General features: G+C 40.1%; 2 protein-coding genes and 1 long non-coding RNA gene across 4 annotated transcripts in view; 2 read left to right on the top strand and 1 right to left on the bottom strand.

Annotated features, from left to right (window-relative positions):
- Positions 1 to 17,142, bottom strand: part of LOC5577348 (histone acetyltransferase KAT2A) — a 50,064-nt gene extending 32,922 nt beyond the window's left edge. Inside the window, exon 1 of the mRNA XM_001656374.2 lies at positions 16,517 to 17,142. Within this exon, the coding sequence (XP_001656424.1) occupies positions 16,517 to 16,996 (480 nt within the window). The 5' untranslated portion in view covers positions 16,997 to 17,142. The remainder of the gene's footprint in view (positions 1 to 16,516) is intronic.
- On the top strand, positions 9,154 to 9,404 carry LOC110677672. The gene is made up of 2 exons (XR_002501118.1): positions 9,154 to 9,264; positions 9,330 to 9,404. It is a non-coding gene; the product is annotated as an uncharacterized LOC110677672 (long non-coding RNA).
- Positions 17,143 to 18,649: 1,507 nt separating the features above from the next.
- Positions 18,650 to 19,907, top strand: LOC5577346 (lipid droplet-associated hydrolase). Of its 2 annotated transcripts, XM_021851418.1 has the most exons (3): positions 18,650 to 18,764; positions 18,839 to 19,015; positions 19,087 to 19,907. In XM_021851418.1, the coding sequence occupies exons 1-3, from the start codon at positions 18,656 to 18,658 to the stop codon at positions 19,818 to 19,820; spliced, it is 1,020 nt and encodes a 339-aa protein (XP_021707110.1). In that variant the 5' UTR covers positions 18,650 to 18,655; the 3' UTR covers positions 19,821 to 19,907. The 2 variants fall into 2 exon arrangements, with proteins under 2 accessions (XP_021707110.1, XP_001656423.1); XM_001656373.2 differs by having other exon boundaries at positions 18,686 to 19,015.
- Positions 19,908 to 23,248: the final 3,341 nt, after the last annotated feature.

Below are 23,248 nucleotides of genomic sequence, written 5' to 3'. Positions count from 1 at the left end.
TGATTTGACAGCTGCTACGGATTGATCCGATTTACTTTGTACGTGTTTACGGGACGAAGCAAAATGTACAAATGAACTCAGAAAAGAAGTGTTTTATGCGAGGAAACTCATCAATCTGACGAGTTTATCCACGGTGTTTAGCGAGTTTGATGTAATTAGTATGGATAAACGAGTTGTAACGTGAACTTTCATGCGATTTCTGGTTGTCTGGGGATGAACTGAAGGCGTCTATCGAACGAGACAAAATTTTGGCTGAGAAACGATTAGCTGCGCTCCAGATAGAACAAGACCTGGCGTTGAAGACGGAAGAAAGAAAAGCAGAGTTCCTCAAGCGAAAGCGTGAGCGTGAACTTAAGAAGGAAGAACTTAAGACTGGTTCAAGTTACGGCTCGAGTGTCTGCAGCAGCAGAGGTAGCAGCTCGAGTGCGTACACCAGTGTATCTCGACGTGTCACCAAATGGCTCACCGAGTCAAAAACCGTGGAAGCAAGCAACACGAACAATCTGGAGTCAAATCGCATAATTCGCCCATCGTCCCGCGAGCCTGCAGCGAATGATGTACCTGTTCCCGAACCTGGCGTGAATGCAATCCTGTACGAAGCATTCAAGGCACTGCAAGGAAGAAACGTCAAGGACTTGCCGTCGTTTTCTGGTGACATCATGGAGTGGATGATTTTCGAAACTGAATTCAAAACGTCCACTGAGGAATTCCGTCTAACAGATCGGGACAATATCAGGCGACTGAATAAAGCGTTACAAGGTAAGGCACGCAAAACTGTGGAATCGCTGTTGTCTTCCCCTGATAACGTCGCTCAGATCATGAGGATGCTGAAATCGAACTTTGGACGCACTGAATGGGTTGTGGTCAATCGATTGGAAGCACTGCGAAATTTAGAGAGTGTCAAGGAAGGTAACATCGAATCATTTAGGACTTTCTACAATGCTGTAGTAGGTAGCATGGTCGCGATGCAGAACGCCAAGGCGGATAATTATCTGCTCAACCCCGAACTCATTTCAACCCTTGCTGAAAAACTGCCTGGTTTCAGTAAGCAAATGTGGATTCGCCATAAGGCAGCATTGATGAAGGAAGATACCGTGGTGGATTTCAACACTTTCGCTCGTTGGTTGGAGGATGAGATGGACAATCAGTTGGCCAGTTTGAATCCATCGTTCGGTCCCAGGAAAGTGAACTACCTAGCGAAGCCAAAACCGGTTGTATTCAATGTGAACAGCCGGGATGAGGAAACACCGAAGAAGTGTCCACTGTGTTCGGTAGGTTCCCACTTCAGTTTGGACAAATGCGAGCGATTTCGGGGACTTTCTGTAGCTCAACGTAGAACCACCGCCCGATCGTGCAAAGTGTGCTACATTTGCTTGAAATCGGATCACGCCAGAAGAAACTGTAAATCTTCAAAGAAGTGTTCAGTTTGTGGTAAAAATCATCACGAATTGGTACACAGCGATGAGTCACCTAGAAGCTTCCCGCCTAGTATGCCGAATGTGTGCAACGTGAATGGTAAAAACGCGAACACATTACTTCGTGTTGGAAAGGTGAGGATCAAAGGTCCAAATTGCATCGAAGAAGTCTTCGCGCTATTTGATGAAGGTTCATCTTTGTCGATGATGGACGCTACCGTTGCTGCGAAGATTGGACTTCAAGGGCCAACGTCGTCTGTGAATTATCGTTGGACGAACGGTATATCACATAAGGAAGAAGATTCGATGATGCTCTCATTCGATATCTCTGGTCCTGCAGTTCAAGCAAAATGGTACAGAGCAAATTACATTCGTTCAGTGCAAAATCTCGACCTACCACCAATGAATTTCGACATCGAGAAGGTGAGGCAGCTGTACCCAATGCTTGATGAAGACAAGCTAGCTGCTGTGCAAGGTGCTCGTCCCTGTATGCTGATAGGCTCGAACAACGCAGGTTTGATTGTACCACTGAAAACAATTCAATACTCACTGCATGGTCTACAACTTACTCGCTGCCACCTGGGTTGGACGGTTCATGGCTTGATCGAACCAAGCGATACTGCATCATTCGACAATCACGCTTTATTATGTGCTGAAGATGACGACGTCGAGCTGACGGATCTGGTGAAACAGATTTACAAGGTAGAAGATTTTGGAATCACCGGACAGTCTCCAAAAATGTCTGACGAGGATCAACGTGCCATCGATATTATGAACCGTACCATCACACGAAGGGGAGAGCGCTTCGAAGTAGGACAAATCTACAAGTACAACAATTTTTCGTTCCCGGACAGCAAGCCTCAAGCGTTAAGGCGACTACAGATTATCGAGAAGAAGATGGATTCTGACCTCGATTTCGCCGAGAAGTATTGCAGCAAAATTCAAGATTACATCAATAAAGGATATGCACGGAAACTGGAGCCTGATGAACTCACTGAAACACCGAACACATGGTACTTGCCCCACTTCAGCGTGGAGAGCGCTGGTAAATTTCGCTTGGTCATGGATGCGAAGGCCAAATCGCATGGTTTTTCTCTCAATGATTTGTTGTTGAAAGGTCCTGACCTCGTACCTGCCTTGATTGCGATCCTGATGCGTGCTAGGAAGAAGAAGATTGGCTTTGTGGCGGACATCAAAGAGATGTTCCACCAAATCCTCATCCGTAGAATGGACCAGGACTCTCAACGATTCTTTTTTCGTGGCATGGATCGCTCTGAACCTCCTAGTGTGTACATCATGATGGTGATGATCTTCGGTGCTGTGTCATCTCCCTCTATGGCACAATTCATCAAGAATTTCAACGCGAAGGAAATGGAAGAGGAGTATCCTGGTGTGGAACGCGCCGTGATAGATCAACATTACGTTGATGACTATTTTGATTGTGCGAACACCGATGAAGAGGCCATCGAACTGGTACAGCGTGTGGTCGAGACCCACGATCATGGCGGATTTCAATTAGTCAAGTTTTCATCGAACTCTGAAGCTTTTTTGGATTCTCTCGATCCTGCATTGGTTGCTGATCGAGTCGGAAGCAGAACCCGTGTGCTTGGTATCGACTGGGACCTTCAGACCGACGAACTGGTGTTTTCCTTGGAGTTTCCGAAATTGATTGAAAAGTTCCGAACCGGTGAAAGTGTGCCTACAAAACGACAACTTTTGAAGTTCATGATGGGCATATTTGATCCACTAGGTTTCCTGAGTCCCATCACCATACACCTGAAGATCATTTTTCAAGAACTGTGGCGATTGCAATCCGGCTGGGATGACGAGATTCCAGATGGTTTGGTTCCGAGATGGGTAGAGTGGTTAAATGAAACTGCTAGGCTGAAAGAAGTTCGATTGCCGAGATACTATTTTCCGGAGATTCCGTCGTTCGCTGATGCTGAGTTCCATGCCTTTTGTGACGCGAGTGACAAGGCTTTCGCTTGTGTAATTTATATGGTTCATCGGCATAAGGGTACGTCACATGTTGCCTTGGTTTATGCTAAGTCAAGGGTCGCTCCACTGAAGTCTTCAACTGTGCCACGTCTGGAACTTCAAGGTTGTGTGCTTGCTAGTCAGATGATGAAGACGCTTCAAGACGAGATGAAAATAGAGGTGACGAAATTGTTCTTCTGGACTGACTCCAAAATTTGCCTAAGTTGGTTGAAGACGAGTCAGAAGCTTACGGCGTATGTCGGATCTCGCATTATGAAGATCAAGGAGAACGGTCACAGCGTTGATTTGTGGCATTGGGTACCATCACAGTTGAACGTTGCCGATCTTGGAACGAAGTCGAGCAAATTTAGTAATATGCAAGAGTGGATGAAAGGTCCGGATTTTCTGCTTCATGTCAGCACCCGCTGGCCCATCGACGGACCGCTTGAATTGACGCCTGCCGAGTTGGTAAATTTTCACTCCGAACTGACTGTCGATGCCACCGTTGATTCGTTGTGCTGCACTGTATCTGAGGAGTACCCTATTGATTTACCCGATATCGAGCGATTCTCCGATTTCAATCGACTTATTAGGTCGACAGCTTATTACCCGAGGATGAAAAAGATATTAGCATTACCAAAAAATGAAAAGCCAAAACGTTTATTCATCACTGTGCACGACATGACTGATGCAAGAAATGCATGGTATAGGAAAGTACAGTCGGAGGTGTTTGGAGATGAATTGCGTAGCTTAAAGCAGACCGGGTATGTTATGAACAGTAGTCGCTTGAAAACCTATTCGCCGTTTATCCACAACGGAATAGTCCGTATGCGAGGACGTGTGCAAGACAACAGTAAGCCGTTTGATGTTAACAACCCCGTCATTCTCCCCGATAATCATCCATTTTCGATGCTACTGATCCGCATGTACCATATCGTTAACGCTCACCAAGGACTTGAAACGATCGTCAATAACATCAAGGAGCGTCATCGCATTCTGAAGATCCGTTCACAGGTGAAGAAGTACACTGCATCCTGCATAAAGTGTCGAGAGCTTCGGGCTCTTCCGACTGTTCCGCAAATGGGTAATCTTCCTCCGGAAAGAACAACACCGTTTGCATTCCCGTTCACCAATACCGGAATAGATTATTTTGGACCGTTGGTTGTTAAGGTTGGACGTCGCTTAGAAAAAAGATGGGTGGTTCTTTTTACATGTCTGACTTCTAGAGCTATACATCTTGAAGTAGTACCTTCGCTGGACACAAATAGCTGCATTATGGCCATCCGTTGCTTTATGTCAATCCGTGGGTTACCGCAGTGCATTATGACAGACAATGGAACAAATTTTACTGGCGCAGATCAAGAACTAAAAAGGCTAGTAAAAACATTAGATCAACCGCAAATCGAGGATTCGATGAGTATTAGAGGTGTACAGTGGAAATTCATCCCACCCGGTGCTCCGCACTTTGGAGGGTGTTGGGAGCGGTTAGTGCGCTCTGTAAAAAATGCTTTACGTGCGATGCTTCAAGAAAGACACCCGACAGATTTGGTGCTGCGTACTACATTATGTGAAGTAATGAATACTGTTAACAATAGGCCGTTGACGCACGTTTCGAGTGATCCATTAGACGCTGAACCGTTGACTCCAAATATGCTACTTTTGGGGAGGAACAATTCAATACAATTTGACCATGACTTCGACGAGAGGGACCTAGATTGCCGAGCAGCCTACAAAAGTGCTCAAATTTACGCTGATCGTTTCTGGCGTAAATGGTTATCGTCTTACCGTCCAGAACTGATAAGAAGCCGCAAGTGGCCTGATAACAGAAACTACCACGAATATCATGTTGGTGATTTTGTAATGATAGTAGATGAGAGTTTACATCGAGGATGCTGGCCGAAAGGAGTTGTCGAGAAGATTTACAAAGGTCCAGATGGAAAAATTAGAACGGTGTCCGTGAAGACTTCAAAATCATCGTTCACAAGACCTGTTAGCAAAATTGTATTGCTACAAGCGAACATCTCGTTTCCGGGCTCGGAGAATGTTGCCAACACTGGTAGCAATTAATTATGTTGCTCGGATATCGTTGGCGCCATAGCAACCGGATAACAAATCTAAGTAAGCTGCGGCTGAAAAAAAAGAATTCTGAACGAAAAATTCAAGCGATCAAGACGTGCGAGAAGAAAAACTTATCAAACTAGTTAAAATTAGAAAACTTAATGTTAAATTAGTTCTAATCCTAAATGTAAAATAAATTAGTTAAAATTACTTTGAAGCATTTCATTTGAGTTTGGCTGGTAAAATCCTACAAATAGTATTTGTAGCAGCTGTTGCAGGTGAGTGCTGACGGTGGCCTTCAATCTGTGGCCATTCCGTTCCGCCGACTGGATTTTACCTTGGCCCTTCTTCTCCGGCAGGTGAGTGCTGACGGTGGCCTTCAATCTGTGGCCATTCCGTTCCGCCGACTGGATTTTACAGCGCTGGATATTGAAACGCAACGGTCGCTGTGTTCTTGTGTTCGCCACGGTAGACAACCGTGCACGAATTTTACTAACAACGAGATAGTGATCAGAGTCGATGTTTGGGCCTCTAAAGGTCCTCACATCGATGACATCCGAGAAATGCCGACCGTCCACCAAAACGTGGTCTATTTGGTTGCAGAGCTCGCCATTTGGGTGCATCCAGGTGTGCTTTCGGATGTCTTTACGTGCAAAGTAGGTGCTGCTGATGGCCATCCCTCTAGCTGCAGCAAAAGTTATCAGCCTTAGGCCGTTGTCATTGGTGGCGGAGTGAAGGCTCTCCGTACCAATTATAGGGCGGAAAAAATCCTCTCTTCCGACCTGAGCGTTGGCATCCCCGATAACAACTTTTACGTCATGTTTTGGGCACTCTCCGTAGGTCTTGTCGAGACAATCATAAAACGCATCCTTCGTGTCGTCGGGTTTATCGTTTGTCGGCGCATAGATGTTGATCAGACTGTAGTTGATTTCCATTCATTGTGTCTATTCTTACGCATATCGCTTCATTATTTTCAGCGCGTGCAAACTCACGGCAAACGAGACGACGATGAACTGCTATCAGCACTCCTCCACCGGAATGTTTCTCACTATTGTTTCTGTTCCTATCGCATCGGTAGACGGAGAAACATGAATTGAACAGCAAACTATCTTGCACAGAAGAGTCCAGGTAAGTTTCACTGAAGGCATACGCATCGTAGTCCAATTCCAACGATGACAAATACAGGCTTTTTGCCGACCGCTCCCTCTAATGCTGTTCATATTTTGATAGTAAATGTTGACGGCTGCTTTTTCATTTACAGGCATCTCTAAATTCGATGATTGCGACGTGTGGTACATTTGTGTTCCTGTTTCATCCGTGAGGGTAGGTAGTCCTTCAGCATTATAACATCTCGTGTGTGTAAAATTCGTTTCGCATCTTGTTTCAGAGAGTCCGTCATCATCGTTATTATTGCTGCATTGCGACCGCCGCTCGGCTGGGAGGTGCAAGTGGTGTTGAGAAAAAGTCGTTTGATTGATTTCGCTGACGCTCAACTCGAAAAATAGCAGGTCCTCGTTCAACACCAACAAATTCTCGGAAATAAATTCCCTTTTGCCAGTTTTCTGGCTGCATTGCTTTTTCTTTCCACTTCATTCCCATGCCAATTTTAAACGATACGAAGGAGAGCTGATTGATCTCAACCCCCCTACGGACCAACTTCACTACCTCGACAAGCTCATTCATATCCAGATTCCGTTGAACCAGATTAGAGATTTCCTCCACAGTGGCGTGTGGGGAAAACCTCGACAAGAACAACCAAAACTTGGACTCTCTTGCAACCGATTGTACAACAGGGATGGGCAAGGCAGGGTCTGGCTCTTTGCTACCACAAATCGCCCGAGGTGCATCTTCATCGATCTGTGGCGGATCGATTTGGATGCGTGGGCGTTTTGATGACCTGGGTTGAATGGCAGGCCAAGGTGAGCGATTAGGAAGATCCTGCTGTTGCTGTTTCCCTACTATTTCATTGATTTTTTCGGTATTCCTCTTTATCTCACCCCGCAAATCATCCAACATCTGATTTTGTTGACTCATCACAGCTTGTATTAAATCATTTGTAGAGTTAATAGCACCACGAAAACACGTGCTACTCATCAAATGTGTGTGTGTGTGTGTGCGTGCGTCCGAATCTCACCGTTCAATCGGCCCTTTTCAGGTCCAACAAATGCATTAATTTGTAATATTTCCTAATGTGCATACCACATAGTGATAAAGGTTCGTGTGAAAGAGCGTTGCAGAACGGCGATAGTCAAACCAGAAGGACGAGGTCAAAAGGCGCAATCGCTGTTGTCAAACTGAAGCAGACGAAAAACCGAGGGGCGCAACAGCTCTAAATTTTGCTGCAAAAGTAATATTGTAATGGATCCTACAAAAATGCATCATGCGATTAAATCAATCGGAAACGTAATATAGAATTAAAATTACATCCGCTAAACTTCAAACCGATTTTACTGAGAACGTATTAGTCTTCACATTCGCTTTAATTCTGACTCTGTATTGAATTCACAATTGCTAATTGGGGCCTTCCTTAGCCGAGTGATAAGAGTCCGCTGCTACAAAGCAAAGCCATGCTGAAGATGTCTGAGTTCAATTCCCGGTCGGTCCAGGATCTTTTCGTAATTGGAATTTGCTTGACTTCCCTGGGCATAAATTCTCATCGTACGACACACGATGTACGAATGCAAAAATGGCAACTTTGGCAAATTAGTTAACCATCGGGCTGTCGCGTTGTTGTACTTTGTATAACAGTTGTGATTTATATGCTATTATTTTGCAACAAAGATATCTATCGACACCAAACCAAAATGTATTCCTCAAGAATCTTCTTAAGAAACTGTTTTTATTTACAGTATGGCCCTTTATAATATGGTAAAATCAACAAATTTACATGGAAGTCGCATAATAATGGACGCACTATGTACGGTTCGAGGAAACCATAGTTTCAAAACGTCATATCTTAAAATCCAGATAATATAGAAACTTGGGGTCTTTATTAAAGTTGTTCTGGAGGTGAAGCCCTATCTGATGGTACTCCATTTAATACGGAATTTGACTGCTAGGTGACACTAGTGGGCATGGAAGTTTTACTTTTGTTTTGCAGATATTTCAGGATCCTGACTATTTAGAAGGATGTCGTCTTGGGCAAAGTTGTTTAGTAAGTTAAGGAATATCATTTTTCGAGCTAGTTGATTCAAAATTTTGCCACTAGGCGGCGCTAGTGAGCTTGAAACTTTTGTTTGCAGATATCTCAGGAGCCTGACCACTTAGAAAGATAATGTCTTCGGCAAAGTAGTTCAGTAGCTCAAGGCCTACACTGAGCCAATTAATCCGATTATCCTTATCTGAAAAATCATATACCTGCTTCGTAATTCAGATTTGATAGGTTTTATTAATGTCCAATGATGACTATATTAAGATCCAATTGAGTTTAAATAATAACAATATGGAAGCAATTTGAATTCTACATAAAACTTATTGGACACCATTATCCATTCTGTCATTACAAAATCATATACATGGTATCTGATTGTGTAATGTGAAAAACATCAGTTTTCATTTAGCTACAAGATGGCGTGTCCACTGCACAATTTGCTTGTTAATTTCGGTTTCTAGACGAATTTATTGTTGGAAATTTTTCAAAGATCTTATCAAAGGTAAGCTGTAGAAATCAGTTATTTTCGATTATACTGCTATTTTCTAATATATTTCAGAATATGGAACCTCCCTTCATGAGCCTTTGTCTTGGTCGTTGAAGAGATTTGCTTCAAATTCCATGCAACTATGAACCTTCGATGTTCTGCCTGACGTTATCGAAGTAAGTTATTTTATTAGTTAGTTAGTTTTGGACATTAAATTCAGGGAGATTTTTCATCATTTCAGAAATTGTTCACCAACTATGCTGCAACAAAATTCCCTCTGAATTGTTGAAACAGACGTAGATGAATATCTTCAATATGTGCGAACACCCGGATAATGTAATGATTAAAGAATGGCGAAGTAGGTCTCTCTCAAATCAAGGATATATATTTTATGAATTTCGCTCCTTTGTATTGAAGAAATGCTAAATAAACAATTTTAAATTTACTTGAACGATTTTATTATTTATGAAATTTTATTTTGGATAATCAAATATAGCAAATGCCAATTGATAACTCATTCATTGTTATCAAAGAAACAATTACAATTTACTTTAGTTTCACACGAAAGTTATATGATTTTGTATATGACACCAGCTTAGATTGGATTTTTATACCCATAGACTTTTTGTTTCACTGTTATATGATTTTCGTAATGAACTCTATCTGTATGAATTCTAAATAAGAGTTAGATGAAAATCATTATGGAAAAAGCTATATGTTTATTGTAATGATTCGAAAATGAAAATTTTTTGGAGTTTATCATTATTTGAGCAAAGAAATAGGGTATTTTTCCACCAGGCGGCGCTAGTGAGCAAGAAATTTTTGTTTTGCGGATACTGCAAGATCTCGACTTTTTAGATAGGCACCTTCGGCAAAGTTGTTCAGACTGCTCAAGGACTCATTATTTGGAAAAATCTCGAACTTTAAGGATCTTTGTTTAATCCTTAAAAATTTGAGCTACTGAACAACTCTGCCAAAGACACCATCTTTCTAAGTGATCAGGCTCCTGAGATATTTGTGAAACAAATGTTTTATGCTCACTAGCGCCGCCTAATGGCAAAAATTTGAATCAACTAGCTCAAACAATGATAGTCATTGAGTTACCAAACAACTTTGCCGAAGACGTCATCTTTCTAAGTGCTCAGGATCAGGAGATCTGAGAAATAAAAGTTTCATGCTCATTAGCGCGCCTAGCGGCAATATCTTGGCTATAAGGTACCGCGGGGCAAGTGGGTAAATGGGGTAAGTGAAAATAATTGGTATATTTTACTGAATATGTGAATTAATGTTTTAAACTCATGCGTAAATCTTTGAGGCCATTGAGAACATTACGATAGGCAAGAAATTTCTGAGATTTTTCGGCCATTATTGCATAATAGAGCGACATAATGTTAACCTGTCAACTATAACTCCGTAACAAGTTGGCGGCGTGCAATCTTATTTTAATATTTTCTGTAGAAAAAAAGATGCGGAAAATTATTTTCTGTACCACTTCTAAGTTGTCCCCTCTGACAGTTTTAAACTGCAAAAAAAAAAAGTTTTAGGAATAATTTGACATAGACCTAAAAATAACTAAATTGAAACACTGTCAATTTTCTAATCACGTGGGGCAAGTGAAAAGTTTCTCATTAGATTGAATTTGTGTTTTCTCTATAGGTAGCTATAAGTATAAAAGGTTTGCAATTATCATAGAACAACAGAACGTGCTGATAATTCAAGAAACACTATACTTAAAGCGTTAAATGCTATTATCATGGCCGAATCATGGAACTTCTCTAAAACAAGGTTGCCAAATAATACGATATTAAAATGTTTACTTCGGATAGCCAATTAAAAGGAAGATGTTGATTGAAAAGTTCCACTATAAGAGAACGCACGGAAATCTCGTGGAATGTCTATGTAAAGCTAGTTCAAAACATAAAAAATGGGGTATAGGTGTATCCATAAAAAGTTTCTAAATACTTTATTGAAGGATTTCGTTTGATTTCTCTTGAAGAGTTATCCGACGTCATATCCGATTTTCTTAAAAACAAATAATGAGCGGTGGAAATTCTAGAGATCAGAAATGCAATTGCTATCCCATGATGTAAGAACTAACATTGTAAATGTTGCAATCATAATGTTGTCGAATCATTTCAACAAACATAACTGAATAGAAGAAAATTCAAGTAACAAGAATAAAATTTTCTTTGTTTACATATTACTTATGTTATTGTTCATTGGGACGCCTCAACAAATGTTAAAGGTAATGGAAATTGTGAATGTAAGTGTTAGTTTTTGAATTTATTGGTCAAAACGATAAACAAATGTCTGTACTTTTATCTTTAATTTTACATAAAAATCAATTTCAGTATACTGCCTATATTTGGTGAGAGTCAAGCCAAAAAATATACACGACCTTATTTGTTTTAATTTAGGGTCTCTAGAATTTGAAGAATCCCAACTATGCGAAATCCATTACCCACTTGCCCCACGGTACCTTAATAATAATAGCCCTTAAGTTACTGAACAATTTGCCGACGACGTCATCTTTCTAAATGGTCAGACTCCTGGGCAATTCGCAAAACCAAAGGTGTTGTACAAAGTACAACGCGCGACTACTCGCGTTATAAAAATTCGCGCGACGAACGAAAGGTTAAAAACTGTGGAAGTGCTCATAAGAACACTAAGCTGAGAAGCAGGCTCTGTCCCAGTGATGACGTTATGCCAAGAAGAAGAAGAAGAATTGTCAATACGGCAAATTGAAATTTACGGTGGTGATGACGATATCGATGACTGGGGCACTTCTCCGAACGGAGAGCTCCTCACTGTTCCTAAATTCACAACCATTACATTTTGAACTATAACTAAAGAAAGGTTGCAATTATGACAATTGAATTAAATTCAAATGCAGCAAATCACATGGTGTAGTTAAAGTCATGCGGTCGTGTCTTGTACACAACCCCACTGATTTTTTAAAGTATTTTACCGTGAAGGCCCCATACTCTGCGCACTTAAGGCTTTTCAAATTTCAAACAGCTGTAATTAATTGAAAACAAAACACAATAGTCTGAAATTTTCGGAGCAAATACTTATTGATCTTATGTATAAGGAAAAAATATAAAAGTTTCACTAAGTAATGATTTTTATTGCATTTTTTTAATTTTTCTCAAGGGTGTCCGTGTTCCTAACTCTGCGCACTCATTTTTGCAATGCTCCTTATTCTGCGCATTTAGGTTCCTAACTCTGCGCACTCGATAAATTCTTTATAACAGTTAAAGTATTTTACTAAAAGCATTACTAGCAGTTAAACTCTGAATTAATCTTCATTTTCTTACTTTATACGACTTTACGTCCCTAGTGGAGCGTGGAATGTCTGTAACATAGAAGTTTACTAAATGAAGTGAATTTTATCTATAATTCAATCCATGATAATTAGTGTTAATGAATGCCATTAAGGGCAACTCTTAAAATAATCGAAATTACAATCACACGTACAAACTACGTCTTTTTTGCGTTCACTTTTGGGGTGTAAAGGAAAATTAGCTTGGACTGTTTATGTATTTTCATTAGAAAATATAAAACCCAAATTTGTTTGGTTCTGTTCGGGTCCGGATTCGGTATTAAATAATTGTCTCGGATTCGGGTCGGATCCGGGTTTGAAGTAAATAAATAAGAACCTGGTTCGGGTTTGTTATATGTAAAACCCAGAGTCTATATACAGAGAGTTGCGCGAAGAGGCTTCTTTGAATGATTGTTCTCCTTTTTCTTCAAAAATAGCCCCTCCCCATTAAACATTTGACAGTTCAACAGCCGACTAAATTGGTTGCAAAATCGGTCGATTATTGCACCGTCGCTTATGGAAGATTAACACAAGGATCAATCGAATATCATCCGATTTAATAGGGTGGGCCGACGCAATCCTACTAAATAGGTGGATAAATCGGTATTTTAAGTAAAATCCAAGCAAGTTGACCTACTAAAACGCAGATTTCCTCGGTCACCCGATTTAATCTAGCGATTAGTCAGTTGTTCGCTGTGTTAAACTTCCATAAGCGTCGGTGCAACAACCAATTTAGTCGGCTGTTGAACTGTCAAATGTTTAATGGGGCTATTTGTTATGCTGGTCTGCTCGATAGGTAGACGGTTTGACAGTTCGATAGGTAGATTTGGTTTCACTCTTCGCGCAACTCTTCATTTATAGACTCTGGTAAAACCCGAACATTTCTACTAAATACGAAGAATAGTTTAAGCGAAAGGGTATATCCATTCTTCATGTATTGTTCATCAATCAATCGAGAAGTATCGCCACTCTGTATAAGCGTGACGTAATTAATGAACGATTCCTATTGCAGATCAATAACAGTACTTTATTGGCGTTTCTATATAGCAAATACGATTAAACCTCGGTGTTCCATTACTCGATATTGACTCATGAAACTATACAAAATATCTAAATTATTTTATTGCATGGTTAGGGAGCATTCAAAAATTACGTCCATCGTTGAGGGGAGGAAGAGTCTATGACAATGTGACATTAGGTACTGTAAAAATCGCGACAGGGACTGAGGAGACGGAGTGTAGAAATCCTTAAAATGTGAAGGACGTCATTTTTTAATCTTCCCTTACTATGATGGTCCCCTCAAACAATTTTCCAAAGCATTTCTATTCCATATCACGATGGTGTCGACAAGTCGATGGTTCCCTTCAATATCGACCTCTGGAGGGTTGATTGTTTGTTGAAAATAACGTTTTATAACTGCTGCGCATAGTAAGGAACATAGTTGAAAAAAGGGTTCCTTACTATGCGCACTTAAGAAGAATAAGAAAATGAAGGAAAAAAAAGTTGCACTTTACCAGTGATGATTGCTCGATAAATAAACTAGTGCCTACGTACTAAAAATCTGAAACATATTCTCTTTAATTTGCTTCAAATGACTTAAGTGATGAGGTACTCCCTTAGCATTTTTGCTAACGGGCAGTCAATTTGGACGTTTTTCAATATTTTTAAAGCTATTTCATTTTTTATTAGAGTAATAAACATAATTTGTCAAGAAAATTCTTCGCGTACTTTTTTATTACTATTGTAGCAATATATGAAACAAAAATTGTAAACAAAAATTTAAGTGTTTTACCAGATTTTGGTGAATTTTGGTAAAAGTGCGCAGAGTTAGGAGCTGCGCAGAGTTAGGGGCCCTCACGGTACTTTGAAATCCAAAACTCTGAAAAAGCTTCCAAACTAAATGACAGTTTTCCCTTAAAACCATAACGTAATTGAATACTCACAATCACATAACCTATCATCTATCATCAAACGTCCTATCATCTGCAAAAAGCTACCCACAGTGCAGTTAGAGTCTGACCCAGAATTGATCGAAGTTGTATCCATAGTAGTCCTACGTCAACCCAGCAGTAATGTAACAGACATTACCCACCCCATTTATTTACAGATCACCTCTCTTTTGAGAATTAAACATACATTTTTCAAAAGATCATCACAAAAAGTACTTCAAGGATTTCATCAAGAATGCCTCCAAAAAGTATTTCATTAATTATTATTGAAAATCCTTAGTTCTCCAGGAAATTATCCAGTGCTTCTTTCATGGATTTCGCTGCTCCAAGATTCATGTTCAAAACGTCTTCAAGAATTCAGACAGTTTTTTTTTTAAGTTGCCTCCAGGATTTTTTTAGGATTGTCTACAAAACTGGCGTTCGGGATTTCTTGCTATTTCGACCAGGAATTTGTTTGAAGGAATTCCTCCAGAAATTCTTTGATAAATGTCTGAAGGAAGGATCCCGAAATTCTGCCGGGGAAACATAAAGGTTTTTTTTTTTCAGACATTATTTGAAAAATTGAAGGACTCTTGAAGAAGTCGTGAAAGCTTTCCTAGACAAATTTCAAATAGAAAAAAAAAAACAAATCTCATTATAATACAGTTTTTCCGAGAAAACATCGAACTATTGGACTGTTGATCATACCAAAAAATTTAAGGGCTATGAGAAAAAATATATAAACCCACCATTTATCGTCATGTTTAAATAATTTTTCTTGTTTTTTTTTTCCTCAATTTGTCTTCAAAGTGTACTGAAACAGTGATTATTTTAAATCATCACAAATAGTTAAATTTCGGTGCAACATTCCACGATCAATACATTTCAGGGTTGGTGCAACAACAGTCGCAGCAAAAATATTTGTATAAAATCGTAAAATAAAGCCAGCGACATTATTTTTATGTTATCTAAAAGTTTTTCATTTTGGTTTTGTGGAAAAAATATGAAAACTACAAAAACTCATATTTTTGTACATAATATCGCTTGTGCCATTATAGGAACACATTAGCCTATAGTACAGCTTATGCTCGATAACTGGGCTGAGAGAACCTTCCAGTTAGCGAGCAGTGCTCGATAACTGGACTGCCATTCCAACGCACACACACATTCAAATAAAAATCGAGGGAGACTTAGATGCAAAGTTTTGGTTGGCGTCATTCGGTTTTGGAATCGCGTCGTGTTCGTGTCATTCCGTCATTGAATTCGCGTTTTAATCGTACCGTCTTGTAAATTTTGAGGTGAATTAAACAGTTTTCGTTCCTGATGCTGCCGATGTAAGCCGCTTGAAGTCATTGAGAACAAAGCTGATCGAAAACGAATGGCGCAAGCGAGCTTTGTAGATCCAGTGCAGCGATTTTTTTTTTAAATGAATTTTCTAAAGTACACACATGAATTTTGTATAAATATCTATAAACCAGTTAAGAACAAAGCAATAATAACTATTTGTGATTTATTTCTCATTTCGACATATTGCACATTGAATTGAAAAAAAAAATTTAAATCTAAATGAAAAAAGACAAATTTACAATTAAAAAAATAGTGCCGAAACCTTATTTTACATTTGCACGCCCCTCGTCAGTTACGGGATGGTGAAAGTTTTTGACGTTTAACTGTCTTTTAACTGAACTACAGTCCAGTTAGCGAGCACCCAGTTAAAAAGCAGCCCAGTTAAATAGCACCCAGTTATCGAGCATTAGCTGTAGCATTATTTCTAATTTCTGTTCCTGTAGTAGCACTAGCTTTACAGCGTAGGTAAAAAATAACAATTAAAATTGTATGTTTACAAAATTTCAATTTTTTTTTTTAAAGAACGGATTATAAGCTAACGATTACTTAATTCTTCAATTATTTTGTACAATAAAGAATACAACCAATGGTACTTAGGGTTTAATCGCTAGACGAATTCCCGAAGCTGAGATAAAAATGTCTATACAACCTGTGGAATACTGGCGTAATAATCTCTGAAGACTCTGACTTTAGGAAGGCTAGGGACTAGGGAACTAGAGACTAGGACTAGAGAAGACTAGCATTAAAATAACTACCAAGTCTCTAAAAAGATACCTGCCACCAGCCCTGAAAAAGTGACCAAGTCTGAGACCTGATAAAAATGGAACTTACCCGAAAAAGGTACGCATAGACTTTCTTCGTGTCGGTGTCGGTCTCCCGCAGCATACTCATATAAAGATTCTCCACATCGACGATCGCTCCCAACAGTTCATTAATCTGGTCCTCGCTGATCTCTCCCAAATGGGCAATGTGCATATCGAGGGGATGCTTGCAGTTCGGATTCCGGCATTCCTCCTTGAAGTTGGGACAGTAATCCACTTCGACATCCTTGTGTCGATTCTCCTCCGGGGTCTTCCAGCCCGTGCACCGGCACTCCGTTCCTTGACAGGCCGAATACATCGACAGCTTGGTCAGCTTCTGATTTTTCGGCAGCTGGTAAACCCTTTGCTTCCGCTGCAAAATCCTCTCGATGCTGTCCTGGCGGGTTGCCTCTTGTGATCCGCCACCTCCACCACCATTTCCACTTCCGGCGGAACGATCATCTTGCTTCTCGGTTTTCACTTCGACCGAATGTTTCGAATGGTCATTCATAATTCCACTATTCCGGTGTAGCACTTCACTAAACTAGGGATCTAAAAACAGTAAAATTAGTTCGATTTTCGTCCGAGTTTTGTAGCTTTTGTTGATGCTTCTGCTCCAGGCAAGAGGCAACTGCGTCAGTCCGACACCTGCTCAGTCACAACTACGACAAGTTTTGACATTTTGTCAGTTGTACACGCTAATAAATTTCTAATGCTAGTGACGATCTTGCATGCAAGTTTGGCAGCTTGTATGGCAATTTATTTGTTTTTATTTTTATTTTAAATGAACTAATCTAATTTATATTATTATTGGTGTTCAATTCAACGGACTTTTTGAGTCTAATTGAATATTCTTAACTAATAGTATACTCATTTCAATACAGACAATATTTACGCTAGTTACTTTTTTCATACAACTACATCTAACATTTGAACATTACGCTAATACAAAATTATGGACTTTAACAACATAATACAAACGAGGAATCACTATCATACATTTACACTATCATACTATTTGGATCAAATTACACAGCGTCGGGTTTCCATGTACATAATCGTTTTTTGAATTCTTGGAACTTAATATTGTTCGGCCATGTAGACGACATCATTGCCGCAGACTTCCACTTGCGATCTAAGACGATTTTGAAGGAGACGAAATCCAGAGTACTGCAGTCAACCCATCGCGGAACTAACTTCCTTACGTTTTTACACTCATTGTTACGTGCGCCTAAACTTCGACAAACCATTCGTTGAACGTCTTCCTCCGAAACGCTTCCATCGATGTTGGATAGCAGTAAGCTAAAACTCTCATCTTCGTCCACTGAGTCCGGTAGCCGATTTACAGTATCAGATACAAATGATGCTCCACTGGTTAGGTTTGTCTTTTTAGATTCGCAACCAGTCTGCTGCGATGAATTAGGAGTCGAGTGTCGAATCAGGGAATCCGCATGGCAAGTTGTGTACGAAGCAAGCACCGAGAGAATGGATTCAACTTTGTTTTTGAGTTCATTAACATCACGTTGCAGAACGCATTCAGGCTCTAAGCTAGCTGCGGCGATTGGTTCAAATTCCTTCTCACATCTTTCTTTCCTCCATCGAACGAACTCGGTCAAACATTCGTCGCACAGCCAAAAACACTGTTCTTGTTAGGAGGCGATACGGCAGCCAACTCAACTTCGTTCAATTCTGCGCAGGTTGCATGGTATATTGCAGCACATAGACCATTGCAGTAGAGATACGGCTGGTCTTTTGTTCTCACTGAAAGGCGACACTTTTTGCAATCCATGGTGAGTAATCTGGAACTGTGTATTTTATCTAATAATTCGCAAACGGTGATCAACTCGCAATTTTTCGGTAACGATGATGTAGTTTCACAAGACCCGCGCTTCCACAGTAGCTTTGGAAGATTTAAGGTGCCAATTTACACAACAAATTAGACAATTCCGAAGAGCGTTATTGAAAACAACAGCCGATTGAAGCGGTAACACAACACACACAGTATTCCATGGAACATTGCGAGAACGGCATCAGTTTCAGCGACCCCTCTGCTTGTCGGTTTCTCTGGACCACCCTGGTCCCAACTACGACAAAATTTTACATTTCAGGTTTGCACTCCAATAATTTTCTACTCCAAGTCCAGTGACAAAACAATGGCCAGGTAGAATCGATGTCCTTTTGCCAGCAATCAGCTGACGCACTGCAGATGCACTCAAATGCATCTGTCAGTCATCGAAGATTTAAATACCGTTGTTTTGCAGTCTTGCACACGTACTCTGGTAATTTTGTTAAGATATTAATCATATTGTAGAGAAGCAGTGTTAATTAAATATGCAAGAATCGTACCCGGTAGTCGGAAACGTCCCAACCCACATCCTGACGTGGGGCAAGTGGATCGAAGAATCACTGGGAGATCATAAGGAGATTGTCCTCTGCATCACCGGAAATCCAGGCTTGCCCGGCTTCTACACCAAGTTCCTTTCTACGGTGCACGAATGTCTTAACAAAGAGATGCCAGTGTGGGTTATCGGTAAGTTTAGTTCTAATGCTGTTGTGACCTTTGAACAACAATCTTATAATTCCATGTGCCCTCACCAATAGGTCATGCCGGACATGACGAAGCTAGGGATAGCCCATACAAGAAGCCCGTGCCACCAATCGAGAAGAACGAACATCTGTACAACCTCCAGGGTCAATTGCAGCATAAAATCGATTTCATACGAAAGTATGTTCCGGCCGACGTGAAAATTCACCTAATTGGACATTCCATTGGATGTTACCTAGCTTTGGAACTGCTTAAAATTCCGGACATTAGCGAGCGCATTCAACACTGCTATTTCCTGTTCCCTACTATTGAACGAATGGCAGATGCCCGAAATGGTTTCATTCTGACCAAGATTATCAATCCGATATATCGCGTAGTCCAGTGGTTCTATCGATGCTTCGCATTGCTTCCTACCATCATCAAGGTGTGGATAATTTACTGCTACTTCCTCGTAACGGGAACTCCCAAACACTATCTTGGAACTGCACTAAAATACACCAATCCAGCTGTGATAGACAAGGTCTGGTTCATGGCCCTGGATGAAATGGAGAAGGTGCGAAATTTGGATTTGAATACAATCGAGCAGAATAAACATCGGCTAAAGTTCTACTACGGAACCACGGACGGGTGGGTACCGGTGAAATACTACAAAGAACTGAGGCAGAAGGTTCCGGACGCAGATGCAGAACTGTGCACCAGAAAGATCGAACATGCTTTCGTGCTTCGGTCAGCGGCTCAGATGGGATTTATGGTTGGAGAGTGGATCCTTAAGCATCGGGTAGTTATGTAAGGGCTATGGGAAAATATTGTTTAACTTATCCAAAATGTACTAATAAATATGCATTTAAACATAAACTACAACGTAGTAATCAAAAGACGAGATTGCATGTTATGTTTAAAAACTATAACCTTCATCCTCAGTGCAAATCTTATATCTTTCCTCCAACTAGTATCTATTAGAAGTGGTTGGATTGTACTCAATATGCTTTTAAAGTAAGCAGAGAAAAACAGTAAGCAATGAAAATTTTAACTCATTACGCATGGCAAATATGGATAAATTATGGGTGAAATTATGGAAAAATCCACGTGCTCAGCTAGGATTCGAACCCAGGACGACGCTAGACGAGCGCTTTACCAACTAATCTACCGAGCCACTTGGTGACCCAATAACTCAGACGGTAACAAATTTCGAATCCAAATTCCCATAGATCACGCAGACCCTTTCATAAAGCTCCAAACACAATGTGAACGGCAGCACGGTACAACGGCAAAACGGCAAGCCCATTTTGGTCTACACTCTACTTGTCAAATCCATGTTGAAACTGATTGAGTCGACATTGATCAAAACATTGAAATGTCATTCAAGTTGGTGTTGCCGTTTTGCCGTTGCATTGTGATTGACCCTTAACCCATATCCATTCTTCTCATGTATTCTACACACGCACGCAGAGCTTGTGGAATTTATTTGGTCTATCTTCCGGATCCTCGTGGTCAACTGCTTGGTCTGCCAATGCCGAAGATATACGTCATTGCCGTCCACCGCTCTTGTGAGACCATCGCGAATAAATTGCGTCGTACAGGGCCCGTTCTCCAATATTCATCAACGTTTTTTAAGAATAATCATTACGTTTTTAATAAAAAAAAAATGAATTCGCTGAAAAAAATATGTTTTACTATATGACTGATTTTTTTTATTTTTCATTGAATACCCGTTACAATTTTCCCGAAAACACCGTATGTCCAGGTCCGTCGCACTCGGGCTCAGATTGGATACCACTTCTAGTACTGCATTTGGTCCCTCGGTAGTGCAAAAGGTACCCAAGTTTGACACATCGCAGTACACTTTTCACGGCATTCTAGATTACCTATTGAGCCACAAAATGTTGGGCATTTGCAAGGGACATGAAGGTCTTTAATTTGTCTTTAGTATGTCTATCTAAATGTTATGAAAAAAGAGTGTTGTTCTATATCACTGCTGAAATCAACGGCTTTTAGACGCTATTCAAAAAGCGCACGAAATCGACAAAATAAAACAGAGTGGCATAAAGAACAGCCCAAGAAGCATTGGTAGGTGAATAACAGTATCAGCAGAAATGAGCTGTATAAAGTGAATTTTAGCGGAATAAGCTGTTTGTCAGCTGCCAATGCTACTTGAAAGATGCTCAGATGAGCTACACCCAGGCTTGATAATACTCTTCAACATCATCAGATCTCGGTGACATACTCTAGAGCAGCATGCTGCTTTTGCCTCTTAGCGAGGGAGCGAAAAAATGCTAAGCAGAGAGTCAACGAAAAAGACAATCAAGGCTGGTTCATTGAACTCTGTAGCCATGGCTGAACCCGCCTTGAATACAACAGAGTAAAATTCCATCACAACTCCCCGAGGAGTGCCTTGTACGCAATGTGATGGATTTTACTAGTGATCCTTTATATAATATATCTTATAAAGGATTTCTAGATTTTACCAAGGTGGCGCAGATCATTGAAGCTTGCCACTAGTTCTCTCTTTCATTCTCCCGCTGTTCTTATGCAGCGCAACGCAAATAGTGACGTCACTATTTGCGTTGCGCTGCATAAGAACAGCGGGAGAATGAAAGAGAGAACTAGTGGCAAGCTTCAATGATCTGCGCCACCTAAGTAAAATCCATCACATTGCCTTGTACGGGCGGGACACTCAAGAGTGCTTTTGAAGCGTGAATAAAGGTGAGCATCGCAACAAGAGAGAGAAAGTAATAGAAAAAATCCTCACATTTAGTTTTGCATATTCACTCAAATCGCTTGAGGATCTGTGTTGAAATTTTTGAGTTCAGTTTTTATTCCTCAGAAAAACGGCAAAATCGCCTCATCTTTGCATCACATAGGAGTTTCTATCAAGCCTCCTATACTGAGAATAATCCTCATGTGATGCGCACATAGATATTTGCAATCAAGCTTTGCACATAAACTATATCAGTGGCGCGGGAAGTGGGTAGGACAGGTAGGACATATCCTACGCACAAAAATACCCGGGTAGGACAGTCAAAGGATTGTCCTACCCATGATTCAACACGAAGTAACATCATTTCTACAGAATTTGCCAGTCGTAGATGTTCTTGGATAAATTGCCATCAGTATTTTTAGAAGTATTTCTTGACGAATTACTGGATTGCAGGGAGAACAATCAAGCAATTCATAAAGAATCGTTAGAACAATTTATGGATTAACCCAAGACCGGTACCATCGTGTACTGAGTATACGCGTCTTAAACAAAGCTCGCTTGTTATACACAGAACTAGTGTAGTATTGCTGGCTATGGATCAATGCACGAGTATACTAATTTGACGTTTGAGCGGTGCCGAATTCAATCGTAAATCAAATTGAGTTGATATCAGTATTCAGCATATTTTCCTATGACGACTAAGTGTCTTGAGAATAGAAACTTTCGAGACAACTTGCATTAAAAAAGGGACCATACATGCATCAAAAAGAGATCAAAAAAGGACTAATAACGAACCAAGATAACCAAAAGAAACCTAATAGGAACCTGGAGATAAGATTGTTATTCTTACCAGACATTTCTCTGAGAATATTTGAAAAATACTTTTTCGGGAATTTCTCATGACATTACGACGTATTACTGTTTGTATTTCTGTATGAATTTCTACATTATTTCCTCCAGGAACTGATTCAAGTAGAAGTATTTGCCCAAAGATTTCCTCGTTTCATTTCGTGATTTTTATGGAATTTCTAAGGATCCTTAAATCTCGTTTTAGGAAAAGAGGAAACCTACTGAAGATAGCTACAGTAATTACCTTAGATATTTCATCACGATTTCCTCCAAAGATTCTTCAGTTTTTTTTTTTTCAAGAAAGTCATCCAAGAATTTATTCAATGATTCAACCATCCTTTAATCTAGAACTTCTTCCAAGATTATCGCTTAGAACATTTGCAAGAATTCTAACAGTATTTTATCCAGGCATTTTTTTGTCGCTCAAAATTGCTTTATGATTCCTTCGGAAAATCTTCCACGAAACTTTTGAGAAATTTCCAAAACCTGTAAAAATAATTCGGTTAAATTTCACGCCTCCAGGAAAGCGTCATGATTTTTTTTTTCAGAAATAAATAGATTTTTTATATAACTCCGGATGAATTCCAAATATAAATCCTTAAGTAATATCTGATGAATCCTGATTTAGTTCTAGAGTAACCCTTGAATAACCCCCACAAGGTTGTGAGAAC

The sequence above is a fragment of the Aedes aegypti genome, chromosome 3, assembly GCF_002204515.2.
Source record: "Aedes aegypti strain LVP_AGWG chromosome 3, AaegL5.0 Primary Assembly, whole genome shotgun sequence".
NCBI lineage: Eukaryota > Metazoa > Arthropoda > Insecta > Diptera > Culicidae > Aedes > Aedes aegypti.
The sequence above is the reverse complement of the archived record's forward strand: the minus strand, read 5'-3'. Positions and strand labels throughout refer to the sequence as shown.

What these genes read in the sequence shown, in the direction of transcription:
- LOC5577346 (XM_021851418.1), top strand. Translation starts at nt 18,656, where the DNA reads ATGTCCTTTTGCCAGCAATCAGCTGACGCACTGCAGATGCACTCAAAT. An exon ending in AGTCTTGCACACGTACTCTG is followed by an intron (nt 18,765 to 18,838) that starts GTAATTTTGTTA and finishes CGTACCCGGTAG; the next exon opens with TCGGAAACGTCCCAACCCAC. An exon ending in GATGCCAGTGTGGGTTATCG is followed by an intron (nt 19,016 to 19,086) that starts GTAAGTTTAGTT and finishes CCTCACCAATAG; the next exon opens with GTCATGCCGGACATGACGAA.